Genomic DNA, 14,269 nt, shown 5'->3' with positions numbered 1-14,269 from the left:
GGGAATCACTGCCATTCCCTGAAGGGGACACCAGCTACACCCTGCAGGGAATCCTGGGCACACCCTGCAGGGAATCACTGGCACACCCTGCAGGGAACTCCTGGCCATGCCCTGCAGGGAGCCCCCCTGCCATCCCAGCACAAGGCCTGGATTCCTGTTTCCACATCTTTTAACACCAATATTCCCAAGCCAGCTCCAGCCCATGGCAAGCAGAGAGAAGATGCTGAGATCTTGGCCTGCTCCCAGTCTCCCACCATCACATCCCCACCTCTCACCTGGGTTTCAGCAGCCAGGCGTGGCATGGAGGCTGCACGGCCCTGGCTCTCCAGGCCTGGCTGGGGCTCTCCGTTGGCAACTGTGGGGCTGATCTCCTTCATTTCTACCACCTGATCAAAACATGGAATGGGTTCAGTAGCAAGAACAGGACTGTCAGCTTTGAAGCCACCATCAGCTTCTTGGAAGTTTGATTTGACTTGAAAGAGATGCTGGTGTGGCAAAGACAGCAACTGTGTTGCAGTAAGGTAGAAAAATTCTAAAGAAAAGCCATATAAAATCAAGCTGCTCTGGCTGGCCTGTCACTTCTTCTAAGTCAAGCCAGCACTGTGCAAGCTCCCATGTGAAAGCAATCCTGGTGTGAGCAGTTCATTAGCATAACAATCTGTTCCTGGGTTAAAACTGTTTTTATACAGTTTTATAACAGTTTTTACACTGTTAGATAGAAAAATGAAAACTATCTGTACAAAGAACTTTTTCCTGCACGTACACATCAAGGATTGGAGTGACCAATCCATACAGAATAACAACTTGTTACTGACCAATAAAGTGATTGGCAAGAAAGCTCCTGACCAATGGGAGTCACACATGAGGTCTGCAAAACTGCATAAAAAGGAGTTCTATGAATAAAGAAGGGGTTTTTTTCCCACCATGAAGAAAATGGAGTCCCATGTGATTTATTCCCATCATGGAGTGCCCAGGTTACTCTGTCCTCAGCAAGGACATCCCACAAGCAGTGGGATGAGCTGTTCCACCAGCCAGGAGCCCCAGCTGTGACCCTGGAAACCCCTCAGGTCATTCTGAGCATTCAAACCCCTCACCTGAGCTGGGACAATGGGATTGGGAAATGGGAGGAGAAAGCCTGAGGTAATCTATGGCAGCAAGACAGAATCCCAGGAAAAGCACATCCAGATTGGCTGTGGGACCTGCCAGGTTTGGGATTTCTCCACAATGGAGAAAAAAAGCAAACAAGAGACACAAAAATGCTTCCCTCAAGGCACAGATCTCCTGCTAAATGCAGGTCCCCCTGCCTTCACCTGTTTTTTCTAAACACTTTCTAAAACTTCTAAAAATCCACCACGGCTCTAAAAATCTCCTGCACCTCACCCTGTCTTCACCCGCTTTTTCTAAGTATTTTCTAAAATTTCCTGCATCTCATCCAATCTTCACCTAAATATTTTCTTAAATTCTGGAGTTCTTACATTCTAAACATTTTCTTAAATTTCTGGAGTTCTACCACACCTCTAAAATCTCCTGCATCTCACCCCATCTTCACCTGCTTTTTCTAACCATTTTCTAAATTTTCTTAAATTCTACCACACCTCTAAAATCTCCTGCATCTCACCCCGTCTCCACCTGCTTTTTCTAACCATTTTCTAAATTTTCTTGAATTCTACCACAGCTCTAAAACCTGCTCCTCCCCCTTTCCCCCATCTGCTCACCCTCTCAATGGGGATCTCCTCGGAGTGGCCTCGCTCAAAAGCCGGGCTCCTGGTTTCATAAAACACATCCTGGGTGCGCTGGGTACCCCAGGAACTGGACTCTCTGATCCCTCCCTCTGGGGGTGGCCTGTCCAAAGAAAAAGACGGAAAAAGATTCATCCTTTTGCAAAGAGATTTTGCTAAATTTGGCAAACCAAATTCGAGCGCCCTTTGGGGTTTCACGTGTGAAAATCAGTTGCAGGATGGGCACAATGGCTGATGAAGCTCTAAGGTGCCCTGGGTTATTCTCCTGTAGAGCCTGAAGATCCCATGAGAACAAGGAAATCAAACCAACCATGATTTTTTTGTTCAATAATTAAGGAAAACAACTTCTGCCACTTAAATCCTGATGGACAATGAAGAATTTGGGAATTCAGGCTGATTTTGTGTGCAGAGCCAGCTGGACATTAGTCAAACACCTCAACCATGCTGAAGTCCCTTCAGCTGTCGAGTCTGGTGTTGGTTTCCCCATCAGGATTATTTGGGATGTTTAAACCTCAGCTGTCTGTCACTAAAAATCCACAGCACTCATGATCCAGAGGAAAATCACCTGCAGAGCAGGAAATGGAGAACTGATAAGGGATCACTGTCACCAGGAGTGTTTGGAAAGCTCTCCATGAAGGGATCATTTCCCCAAAGAGACAAATTGTGCTGTGGCAAGCACTTGCTGCTGCCCAGTGCCACAAGCTCAAGGACTGAATTTATTCCCAAGGATCTTTGGCCTCCCAAAACCTCATTGCTGGGGTTTGTTTGGTTGTTTTGCAATGGTCCCAAATTCCTGTGAGCAAACTCACCCTGGGCAGCTCCCAGTGAGGATTCATGAAGGAAACACAAAGATCCCAATGCCACCAGCACTGGGATAACCACAGCAGGAGCAGAGCCACCATGGGAATTGTCCCAGCCATGGTGAGAAGGGGCTGCTGGCTTTAGTGTCACCAGAGCAGCAGTGGTGGATGGGGTGACCCTGAGGTGTGGGTGGCTCTGGGGTGAGCCCAAGGTTTGGTGGCTCTGGAGGGGCTCAGGGGTGAGCCCGAGGTGTGGTGGCTCAGGGGTGACCCCAAGGGTGGCTCTGGAGGGGACTCAGAGGTGACCCCGAGGTGTGGTGGCTCTGGAGGGGCTCAGGGGTGACTCTGAGGTGGGGTAGCTCAGGGGTGACCCCAAGGGTGGCTCTGGAGGGCTCAGGGATACTCACAGGGCTCCCCCGTTGTTGAGGGAGGCCGAGCTCTTCTGGCGCAGGAAGGCCTTGGCGTTGCTGAAGGCCGCGGGCTGCGTCTGCTCCAGGGTGGCCTTCAAGGGGTGGAACAGGGACACTGGCCCGGGCTGCCAAGCACAAGGGAGGGGTGTCAGAGCTGGCATGGCCTGCAGGGCTTTCCCTACTCTGTGAAAAGTCCACTTTGCCACCCTGGGACAGCAGAAAGCCATGCCAGCCTGGCCACAGCAGGGAGAGGCTCTGAGGGACCCCTGGTACAAGTCAAGCCCTGCTGCAATCCCCCCTCCTTCCAAAAGCTCTCCCCAGCCCTGCTGCAATCCCCCCTCCCTCTGAAAGCTCTCCCCAGCCCTGCTGCAATCCCCCCTCCTTCCAAATGCTCTCCCCAGTCCTGCTGCAATCCCCCTTCCTTCTGAGTGTTCTCCCCCTCCTTCCAAATGTTCTCCCCAGCCCTGCTGCAATCCCCCTTCCCTCTAAATGCTCTCCCAACTCCTGCTGCTATCCCCCCTCCCTCTGAATGCTCTTCCCTTCCCTCTGAATGTTCTCCCCAGTCCTGCTGCAATCCTCTTTCCCCCTAAATGCTCTCCCCATCACCAGAGCACAGCAGGGAATTCCCCCTGGATGTGGCCAGAGAGGCAGCACAGTTCCAATGGCTCTGGATGGAGCTGGTGGAACCATCCAGGTGTGGGACAGATCTCCACCCTGTGCTGGAGATCAGCTGGATGCTCATCCTAAAAACAACAGGTATTTGTCCTTCTGGAAGCGATTGAGCTTTCAATGCCAGTTGTGTGAAAATATTTTCTAGAATTTGTAAAAATTAGAGCCAAAATGACTTGGAATAATTCCTATTTTCAAAAATAACTTAAGCCTTCTATAGCCAAACTACCAGCAGCTTTCAATAGTTCTTTGGTCTCCCAAGGAAATCTTTTGGTGTGCCCTAGGCCACTTTTTAACACAGCATTTAGAATTTCAAAAATCAGTTGTCATTTTTTTGAAAAGATCTTTCTTTACTGGAAAAGGCAACTGCAACAATTTTTTAAAGTACTTTTTTACAGAGACTTTCAGGAGAGATTTCCATTTTTGAGCCAGCATTTTGAAACTCTGCCTGGAAGAGCAGCCAGGCCTTCTGGATGAATCCTGCTGGTGATTCTTGTTAAAGCTGCCCAAGAGGGAGGAGAGAAAAACCCCTTTTTGTACCTGGCACAGGCCCCCGGGGGGCTGGACTTGCTCCCTGCTGTTCTTATTCTGCTTGTAGAAGTCAAATATCATCAGAGCTGCGTAGACCTTCCCCACAGTCATTTCATCAGCTGCCAGAGCAACACAGCAGAGACATTCCAAGGATGAAGAGAAGACAGGAATAAGAAAAAAAACAGAAAATGGTGAAAAACAGGGAGAGGGAGGAAGCAACATAAAAATTTTGAGAAAAAAATTAGTAATAAAATAAATTATAATTATTATTAATAAATTATTTTATGAATAAGAAATAATATAAATGATGATGATAAATTATTTTATGAATAAAATAAAATTTTATGAGAATAATGAGGTAAAACAGACACAGAAAAGTAGGGGAAAGGAAAAAAAAAAAAGAAAATGTTACAACAGATTCTTCAACTCTTTGCCTGTTGCTGCCTTTCCTTGGTTTGGAGCTCTCTGGCAAACACAGGGATTGTGTAGGAAAAACCAGGTAGGAAAACTCAGTGGCATTGTCAGCATTGCTGAGAGAATTCCTAAATTCACCCCAGACCCCCCAGCCAGCCTTTATCAATACAGCAGCCTTACCCCTGCTTCTCTGAATTACAGTGAGTGGAGTATAAAGGGCTGATATACATTTAAGGAATATTTCATTTTTCCAGATGGTTTTTTCACCCTCAGAGCCATGGGACAGCCATTCCCTGCCCAGCACTGGAGCACTCACCATGGAAAAAACTGGAGCAGCAGAGATAGAGGAATCAAGAGAGGAGGGGAGGGAAAGACTTCAGCAGTCACTACCCACTGATCTGCACCTCCTCAGCTCCCTCATTTTTCTTAATTAACAATGCCTTTATTATTCCACACTGCTTCTCATTAATCAGGAACCCAGAGCTAATCAAGAGAACAGCAAACTCCCATTTTCTCAGTACTTTTGCCCAGGACATCACCAAATAACACAAAGGCCTTTAACCCCCAAACACCTCACATCTGATTCCCTAAGTCCTCAGCAAGCTTTAGCTTTCCTTCTCCCTGTTTTTCTGGAGCTCAAATGGCAGAAATTGCTCTCCCACCCTGCAAGGCACAGGCTGGAGGCTGCCAGAAATGGGGAGGAGCTCTGGAAGAGGCCACACAGGGCATTGGTCTCTTCTGGGCACTGTTTGGGATTTGGGTTTTTCTGTGCTCAGGAAATCTCCTGCAGCACAATGAAGTCGCTGCCTGGAGGTGAGCTCAGCTCCCCCAGTCCCTGTGTGACAGAGCCAGGGCAGACCAAGGAGCTCAGCTGCCCTGGGTGTCCCTGCTGCATCCTCCAGGTGACACAGACAGGGCTTGGGACAGAGCAGGTGAGGAGGGAAGAACCTGTTTTGGGGTTGGATAGAGCAGATGAGGAGGGAAGAACCTAATCTGGGGTTGGATAGAGCAGACAAGGAGGGAGAAACCTAATCTGGGGTTGGATAGAGAAGATGAAGAGGGAAAAACCTAATCTAGGGTTGGATAAAGCAGACAAGGAAGAAGAAATCTAATCTAGGGTTGGATAGGGCAAATGAGGAGGGAAGAACCTAATCTGGGGTTGGATAGAGCAGGCAAGGAGGGAGAAACCTAATCTAGGGTTGGATAGAGCAGATGGAGAGGGAAAAACCCAATCTGGGGTTGTACAGAGCAGGCAAGGAGGGAAAAACCCAATCTGGGGTTCCTGGGTGTCTGGGATGGACCCAGTGCTCGAAGCACTTACGTTTGTGAGGAGGCACCAGCAAATCCAGAGTCTTCTGGGATAGGTTGGGCCAGACCAGCGAGATCTCCTTCCTCAGCTCAGCATCACACTGGTGCTGCTTCACACCTCCTGCAGCCAGGGAGGGAGAGGAGAGCAGTGAAGCCCTGCCCTGGAGCACATCCCACTGTTTGCATCCCCCTTTCCCATTCCTTGGGAGGGGTGAGCCAGCACAGCCCTTCCCTGCCCAGGGAATCTGTGAATTCTCCATGAAAGAAGTGCAGGAACCCAGCAGGAGCAGCCTTGCCTCACCCTGGGCACCCTGAGTGTGAAAAATGCATGTATTTTATGATTGGCTTTTTGCAAATATTAAAATGAATATTATATGTGTTGTGTTAGAAAGTAATGCTGTATTAATTCTCTTAAGTACTGTGTTAAATATAGTTTTAGGTTATAAAAAATGTTAAAATAGAAACTATGCTATGTAGGATATTTTTTTAAAGAAAGGACTCGCACTGAGATAGCAGCCACAGGACACCTGAATCTTTCAGAGAAAGAGAATTTATTGCCCCATTATCAGGAGAAATGAACTTCTTCCTGCCTCAAAGGTGCTGTCAGGATTCAGAGGAAGAAGCTGACCGATGACCAGACAGAATCCTGTGTTTGAATGGAATTTATGCATCATGTATGAAGTGTATGAATATGCAACAAGCTGTTGTTTTTAAGGGTTAATCCTTTGTTAACGTGGGTCCTTTTTTCGGGCTCGTGCTGCCCAGAAAAAGGTACCCGGACTGTCCATAACTCTTTGTATTTATTGTCTCATATTGTCCTAATTCAAATGGTCCAAATTATTATTACTCTAATTGTATTACTATTTTTATAACCATTTTATTACGATTAAACTTTTAAAATTTTAAAAACAAGTGATTGGCGTTTTTCACAGTGAGCACTGACCTGGGACTTAAATTTGAGCTCAAACTTATTCCATGCTTAAACTGCAAGTGCCTCTTCCATTGGGGAGTGTCTGTGGAGGCAGCAGCACCTCCCAGGTGGGATGGAAAGGACTCAGACATGAATCACTGTGGTGGTGTTCACAGGGGTCCCAGGATGAGGGAAGAGATGAGGATCTGACTCCATGTTTCAGAAGGCTGATTTATTATTTTATGATATATATTATATTAAAACTATACTAAAAGAATAAAAGAAAGGATTTCATCAAAAGGCTGGCTAAGAATAGAAAAAGAATGGAATGATAACAAAGGCTTGTGGCTGGGACAGAGAGTCTGAGCCAGCTGACTGTGATTGGCCATTAATTAGAAACAACCACATGAGACCAATCCCAGATGCACCTGTTGCATTCCACAGCAGCAGATAACCATTGGTTACATTTTGTTCCTGAGGCCTCTCAGCTTCTCAGGAGGAAAAAAAAATCCTAAGGAAAGGATTTTCCATAAAATATCATGGCTACAAATCACAAAATCCTATAACCACAGACCGGTTTGGGTTGGAAAAGACCTTAAAGATGCTCTAACCCAAGCCTCTGCCATGGCCAGGTTCACCCTGCACTGAGCAGTGTCCGGATGGATTGATTACAAACCCTCTTCAAACCCACCAGCTCTTCCCAAAACCCCTGGCAATGGCACAAATTGAGGGTAGAGCAGAGCCAAACCCAGCAGCTCTGTCCAAGGGCCAAAGCCAGGCCTAAATGCACACGTGGAAAGTGATTAACGGCTGGGGGAGCCCCAGGCCAGCTCCCAGCTGAATTCCCCTCGCAGCAGGTAATTAAGGACTTCATCTGAATGACAGAGATTATTTTTCTAAGAGCAGAGTACGGGAGGAGGCTCTGGGTACTCTGTTACACCGTGGTTTGAACTCCCACACGGGAACTCATTAGGGAGGTTTATTAAGGGCCTGTTAAACCCACTAAAGACTCAATTAAATGTAGCACATGAAACCTATTCAAAGGGAGCTCGTAACAACAAAACAGGTCAGAACCTCACACCCCGGAGCAGAGCTAAACCACAGAAATAATCCAGGGTATCAGCTGAGTTCTCCTCTCTGGCTCCCTTCCAGCTTTCAAAAGGTCGGGGGGAGCTTTTCCAATTGAAAAAGGCTGACAGGTAACCAGAAATTGAAAATTAAACAAACTCTCAGCATCCTTATCTAGGAGCTATTCCTGAAATAAGATGCTGACTCCTAAAGTCACAGGAAATCCTAAAAGCATCTGTAGAAATGAGTGTCTGATCCTTGTCTTGATCCCACTCCTTTGGGGAGCCCCAGGCACCTCAAAATTTTGTCCTTTTCCAGCAATGCCTCCCCAAAGCATCACAGGCAAAGTTTAAGCAGCACAGGAGGGAGGAGATTAACTCAAATATTTGCACTGGCCTAAAACTGCTTAGTTTAGGCCTAACCCTGCCTTGCCCCTGCTCCCAGGAGCCTGGTTCCCTCCTGTTAACTTTTAAATGAGGTGTAAGAGTGCTTAGGCCAGGCATGCCTTGACTGTGACCCCAGGCAGGCTGATGAGATGGGGTAAGGACCCAGAGAAAAGGCCGGTGCGTTTTGTTACACTGCCAGGTTTAATTGGGAGCCGAGTAAACGCCTCATTAACCACTCCAGTAATCACTCTTGATCTCAAGGTGGAATGTGCTTCAGGGCACTTGCAGTTCCTGCCTTGCTGCCAGCATGGAAGGGCTGGAATAGTTCAGAACTGGCGTGGAAACTCATTTCTGATTCAGAGCAAGGAGGACACGTCCCGGGCTTCCCAGCTGGGATGGGCAAAGATTCCCACATTTCACTGCCACCCCAAAGGTACAGGGATGCTCAGGACCTCTCTGGCCCCTCCCCAAGCTCCCCTTTGTGGCCACATTTCTCTTCACAGAGAAAAGCAAGGCACAACTTCCCAAGGATTTTCTGGGATTCACATTCTCTGAACCTCAGAGAAAGAAAAAACAATTCTTATCTCATTTACTGCTCCTGCATTTTGGAACAAGTGGAATGCATTGAGGAAGATTGTTTACCTGAAGGACTTTACTTGATTAGATTCTGGTGTGAGTGTTTTTGATTCACTGACCAATTGAATCCAGGTGTGTGTATGTGTCAGGACTGTTGGCTGACAGTCACAAAATTCTGTGGAGTACTTGTGCAGATTCAGTTTAGATGTAGTGTAATATAAGATAATTAATATATATAATTATATATATGTGTAAATATATAATATAAAGTAATTAATTAGCCTTCTGATATCAATGGAGTCCTCCTCATTTTCTCTCCAGACTTAGGAGCTGCCTTGATTTACTACTCCCCTGTCCTTGAGTGTTGGCATGGGAAGATAGGAATCCCACCTGGGGCAGAATTTCCATGGTTTTGGGAGGACACCAAGCCCACAGATTTCACTGAATACTCTGAGCTGGATGGGACCTACAAGGATTAAGTCAAACTCTTCAGTGAATGGCCCACCAGGGATAAATGTGTACCCTGGGTGTTCCTGGCACCTTGCTGGGACCAACCAAGCCCATCTTGTGGTCAGGAGCTGGGCTGTGAGCCACTGTGCTCTCAGAAAACTCCAATTTTCTCCTGGTTTTCTGGAGCTCAGATGGCAGAAAATGCTCTCCCATCCTGCAAGGCACAGGCTGGAGGCTGACAAAGCTGGGGGAAAGCTCTGGAAGAGGCCAGGCAAGGCACTGGTCTCTTACTGGTGCTGTTTTGGGTTTTTTTTCCATGCACAGGAAACCTGCAGCATAACAAAATCCACACCTAGAGGAGCTTCAGCTTCCCTAATCCCTGTGTGCCATGGGCACAGAGCATTCCAAGGAGCTCAGCTGCCCTTGGTGTCTTTGCTGCATCCTCCAGGTGACCCAGCCACCCCATCCCTCTCACCTGAGGCCAGTTTGATCTCCAGGTGACCCAGCCATCCCCACCCTCTCACCTGAGGCCAGTTTGATCTCCAGGTGACCCAGCCACCCCATCCCTCTCACCTGAGGCCAGTTTGATCTCCAGGTGACCCAGCCACCCTGTTCCTCTCACCTGAGGCCAGTTTGATCTCCAGGTGACCCAGCCATCCCATCCCTCTCACCTGAGGCCAGTTTGATCTCCAGGTGACCCAGCCATCCCATCCCTCTCACCTGAGGCCAGTTTGATCTCCAGGTGACCCAGCCATCCCCACCCTCTCACCTGAGGCCAGTTTGATCTCCAGGGCTGTGCGGATCAGGGCCATCAGCGTGGAGGTGAAGTGCACAGTTAAATCCTCAGGAGAGATGGGCATGTTCATCCTCACCAGGCGCTGGAGACAGACAGGGCTGGCTGTGAGGGGGGCCAGGAGTCCTCCCCCCACCCTCACCTGCCCCTCTCTGAACCCCCAAAATACCCAAAACATGAACAGGAAGGAACTGTTTGTGTGCTGAGCTGAAATTCTTCTGCACATGGACAGCAGCTCCTGTCCAGGAGTGGTTTTGGGGTAGAACTTCAGTGGTTTAAAGAGTGATTTGCCAGCACTGCACTGCAATCCTACAGAGCTCTCCCAAAAGGAAGCCAGGTGGGGAGGCTCTCATCCCATTTCCTGACTGTCTCCAGTGGTGTCTGCACCATCCAGATGTTGGAACCCTGGTTGCTGAGAATTTCAGATTTCTGTGCTGACAGACACTGACCCCTAGGAGAACACTGCATTGACCTGAGGCTGTGGAGAAGCTTCCAGAATGGAATGGCAGGACTGGGATTGTGGGTGTGGAGTTTGAATAGAAGTGTGTGATATCACAGGGTGGGAAACTTATTAAAGTCTTAGGATATAATAATATATATATATATATATATCTCAAGATGGAGGTTTTAGGGCAGAGGCTGGTCCTTTTTCTTCACCTTCTTCTTCACAGGTTTAAGCAGTATTGTGTAATTAGATAAAAAAGTCAACAAAGTCCAGGGAAGTCCCTGGGTGTTGATCTGCCTGAGCACAGCCTCAAAACCAGTGGCAGCTTGGCCTGGGCCCTTTGCAGAGGAGAGAATTTCATCCCCGCCTGAAAGCTGCTTGGGCTGTTATTTACAGCCCTCTGTCTGCCCAGAAACCTCCTCTTTGTCTAACAACAGCCCCTAAAGGCTGCTGGAGATGCCAGCTGCACTCCCCCCGTGGCTCTGGGTGCTGCAGAGTGGCCACAAGCCTGGCACTGTTTGCAGAGATGCAGATTTTGCTGCAGCCTCTTTGCTGCCCTGGGCAGAATCTGCAGCAGAAACTCCTCAGCTGATGGGAATTCTCCTGCTGGGGAAGGGAAGGTGGTGCAGGTGAGAGCAGGGAGCTGCTGGAGCCTCAGGCAAGGGGAGAGGCTCAGTGGGAACCCTGATTGCTGCTCTGTGTTTTCCCCAAACCAAGCCCTGGCTGGGGCATGAAGACTTGGCCAGGTTTTCCATCTCTGGGATAACCTCCCTGCTTTGCCAGCCTTCCAGGTTTCACTTCCAATTCTACTTCCCAGATCTATGGACTGAGCTGCCTTAGAATCCCAGACTGGTTTGAGTTGGAAAAGACCTTAAAGATCTCATCCCACCCCCTGCCATGGGCAGGGACCTTCCCCTAGCCCAGGTTGCTCCAAGCTCTGTCCAACCTGGCCCTGGACACTTCCATGCCCTCAGAGAGGGCAGACCCCAACTCTGGCACCTTCTGGAGACAATTCACCCTCAGGGGACACTTGGTGGTGTTGGCATGAGCAGACAAAGGGCACAAAGTGCTGGTCCAGTGTAAAATCTGCTCAGGAGAGCTGAAATCTCCTTGTTCACCCATTTACACATTTTCAGCTCTCATTTCATCCTGCAGGGACCAGAGACCACTGTAACAACATCCCTGTCACCTGAAGTCTGGGACAAGCCCTTGTGCTCTCCCTCACAGCATGCCCAGAGGTTATTCTGTGTCTGCCCAGCCTCAGAGACAGGGAAATCAAAGTTCAGCCTCTCAGTCAGTGACAGTACCAACACCATGGGGGTTTTTTTTGTTCACTCATGTCAAATGAAACAGGATTTAATTCCAATTCTGCCCTCAGCACACAAAAAGTTACCAAAAAAACCATCAATGAGAGCCCACAGTTAGCAATCACAGAGTCCCAGAATCCCACTGGAGTGGGAGAGAGGGAAGGGATGCAGAGAGAAAGAAGATGCATGCAAGTGAAGAACAGGCAAATGAGGAGCAATTCCCCACAGGAGAGCTCTATCCTCACAGAAATCAGCCCCAAAACCACTTGGGCACATCTCAGGTGTTCCCAGCTGACTTCCCAAAGGATACAGATGCACAACACAGGCCACCCACAGCTGCACTGAGCAGTGCTCTCTCCTCAATCTGAGCCAGGGACAGAGGATTTAGGGGAAGATTTTCCAAGGGGATTCCCACTTTTGGAAGCCTGGTTGAGCAAAACCCACATTTTGCTGCAAACAGGCACCTGGAAGAGGCTCTCCCTACCCCACCTCCTTGCCCTGCTCCCTGCATTTCCCTCTGCACTGCCATTTTCTCCATCCCAGTATCCAAACTGGTAACTCAGACACTTCCAGGCCGCTGGAATTCCCAATGTGAGAACCCAGCAGGGAGCAGAAGGGGGGGGTTGAGGTGCTCAGGAGGCTCAGGAGAGGGGAGCTGTGATGGGATGAGTCCCTGTGTCCCCTCAGGTGCCAGGCTGGGATTCACCTCCCTTTGGGCAGCACTTGAGGAGTTCTTGCCCTGCCAAGGTGAGCTGCAGGTTGCACCTTCCAGCTGCCCATTTATTGGCCAAAAAAGCGCCAAAAAATAAGAAAGAAGTGTCTCAGAACCTGCAGCATCCAAAGCCAACAAGCCTCAGCTAAAGCCACCTGAGATCCTCCCAAAAACAGGGACAATTCCTGGCTTGGAAGCCCCTGGCTTGAGAAAATCTGTTCTTTAAATGAATATTGGCATGTCTGAGAGCTCCTGCTGAGGGTGGAACAGCTGGAAGAAAAGAACTGATTCACCTTGGATCCAAAATAGCTTTGCCACCACAGCTGGGGGGGTGAGGGAGGGTTGGGTGAGGCATTGCTCACCCCACACCCCAAATCAATGTCCCCAATCCCCGTGGGCACCCAGAGCCAGGAATCAGCCAGACACTGGCACAGCCAGGAGGGATTTGATCCTTGAACATTATCAGGGGTGTTTTCCCAATGCCAGAAATGCAGCAAAAAGGCTGAAACTGCAAACAAATGTTATACTAGGTTTTTTTTTTCTCCTTTCAATATTACAAAATAACCTTATACATAAAAATATCTCCTGGTGCAGAGCTTGAAATTTCAAGCCTTTCCAGGTTACTTTCTAATTTTATCTGTATTTAATTCCTCTCCATTTCTAGAGGATCCATTTAAAAGGAATCCAATTGAAATTGGTAACATTTTTCAAACTCAAAATATTCTGCTTAACCCAAAATTTCTCCTTGAAAAATTCAGTCATGAACTTTTGGTTTTTATCCTGCACTAGGCTAGAAGAGAAAACCTCAAGTTTCCTCAAAGATTTATGGACATAGGTAAAAAAAAAAAATTGAAAATGTTGTTTAGAGTGTACTCAATTAAAACAAAAATTAACTTCCCCCCCATTTTTTTTCTGTTTCTTCTGCCTGAAGTTGTGCTTCAAGACTGTCAGAGCTGTAGCTCATGGATTGAAACAGGATGAAAAAATTTGAGAGGGAAAGGAAATGAAGGAATAAAAGGAAAAGGGGGGAAAAAAGGAAAAGGGGGGAAGCAAAAAAGAAAAGGGGGGAAGCAAAAAAGAAAAGGGGGGAAGCAAAAAAGAAAAGGAAGGGAAAAGGGGAGGAAAAAGGAAAAGGAGGGGGAAAAGGAAAAGGGGGAACAAAAAAAAAGAGGAAAAAACAACAACAAACCAAAAAAAAATCCCAATAACAACAAAAAGAACAACCAAAACAAACAGGAAAAAACCCCCAACTCTAATTTGGATAATTTCCCATCTTTCTGGAGCCCAGAAGGAAATTTTGGGAGCCTGCTGCTCCTTCCCTGCACTGATAAAGAACTTGGGAATCACCAGCCACAGCCCAGGGGCTGGATCAGTGTTTGGACTCGATGACCTTGGAGGTCTTCTCCATCCTAAATGATTCTGTGATTCCATCAATTTCAGTCTTTTCTATCCCATCAGATGAAAAGGGGGAAGAAAACATCTTTGACATCACCCTGCTGTATCAGGATTTGCTCACTGTTCCTGCCCATGGAATTGGACGAGCGTTGAGGTCCCTTCCAACCCAAACCATCCTGGCATTCTCTGATTGCTGGGATGATCCAGGGGCGCTCGGGTGAATTAATGACGGGAAACGGGAAGGAGAAAAAGGTGGAAATGCTTCCCAGGAGCCCTGGCCTGCAGGGAAGGGATGCCCAGCCCCGGGGAGGAGGCGCAGCCGGCAGCAGGCGGAGTCCCCGCTCCGCTGTGGGATC

General features: G+C 48.1%; 1 protein-coding gene across 4 annotated transcripts in view; it reads right to left on the bottom strand.

Moving 5' to 3' along the window:
• CACNA1B (calcium voltage-gated channel subunit alpha1 B) overlaps positions 1 to 14,269 on the bottom strand; it is a 329,048-nt gene that overhangs the window by 13,521 nt on the left and 301,258 nt on the right. For all 4 annotated transcript variants that reach the window (XM_066562640.1, XM_066562637.1, XM_066562638.1 and 1 more), the window contains 6 exons: positions 10,031 to 10,139; positions 5,885 to 5,992; positions 4,159 to 4,268; positions 2,947 to 3,074; positions 1,716 to 1,842; positions 276 to 386 (listed from right to left, as the gene is read on the bottom strand). In XM_066562640.1, coding sequence (XP_066418737.1) covers positions 276 to 386; positions 1,716 to 1,842; positions 2,947 to 3,074; positions 4,159 to 4,268; positions 5,885 to 5,992; positions 10,031 to 10,139 — 693 coding nt within the window. The remainder of the gene's footprint in view (positions 1 to 275; positions 387 to 1,715; positions 1,843 to 2,946; positions 3,075 to 4,158; positions 4,269 to 5,884; positions 5,993 to 10,030; positions 10,140 to 14,269) is intronic.

Source organism: Molothrus aeneus, chromosome 19, assembly GCF_037042795.1.
Source record: "Molothrus aeneus isolate 106 chromosome 19, BPBGC_Maene_1.0, whole genome shotgun sequence".
Taxonomy (NCBI): domain Eukaryota; kingdom Metazoa; phylum Chordata; class Aves; order Passeriformes; family Icteridae; genus Molothrus; species Molothrus aeneus.
The sequence above is the reverse complement of the archived record's forward strand: the minus strand, read 5'-3'. Positions and strand labels throughout refer to the sequence as shown.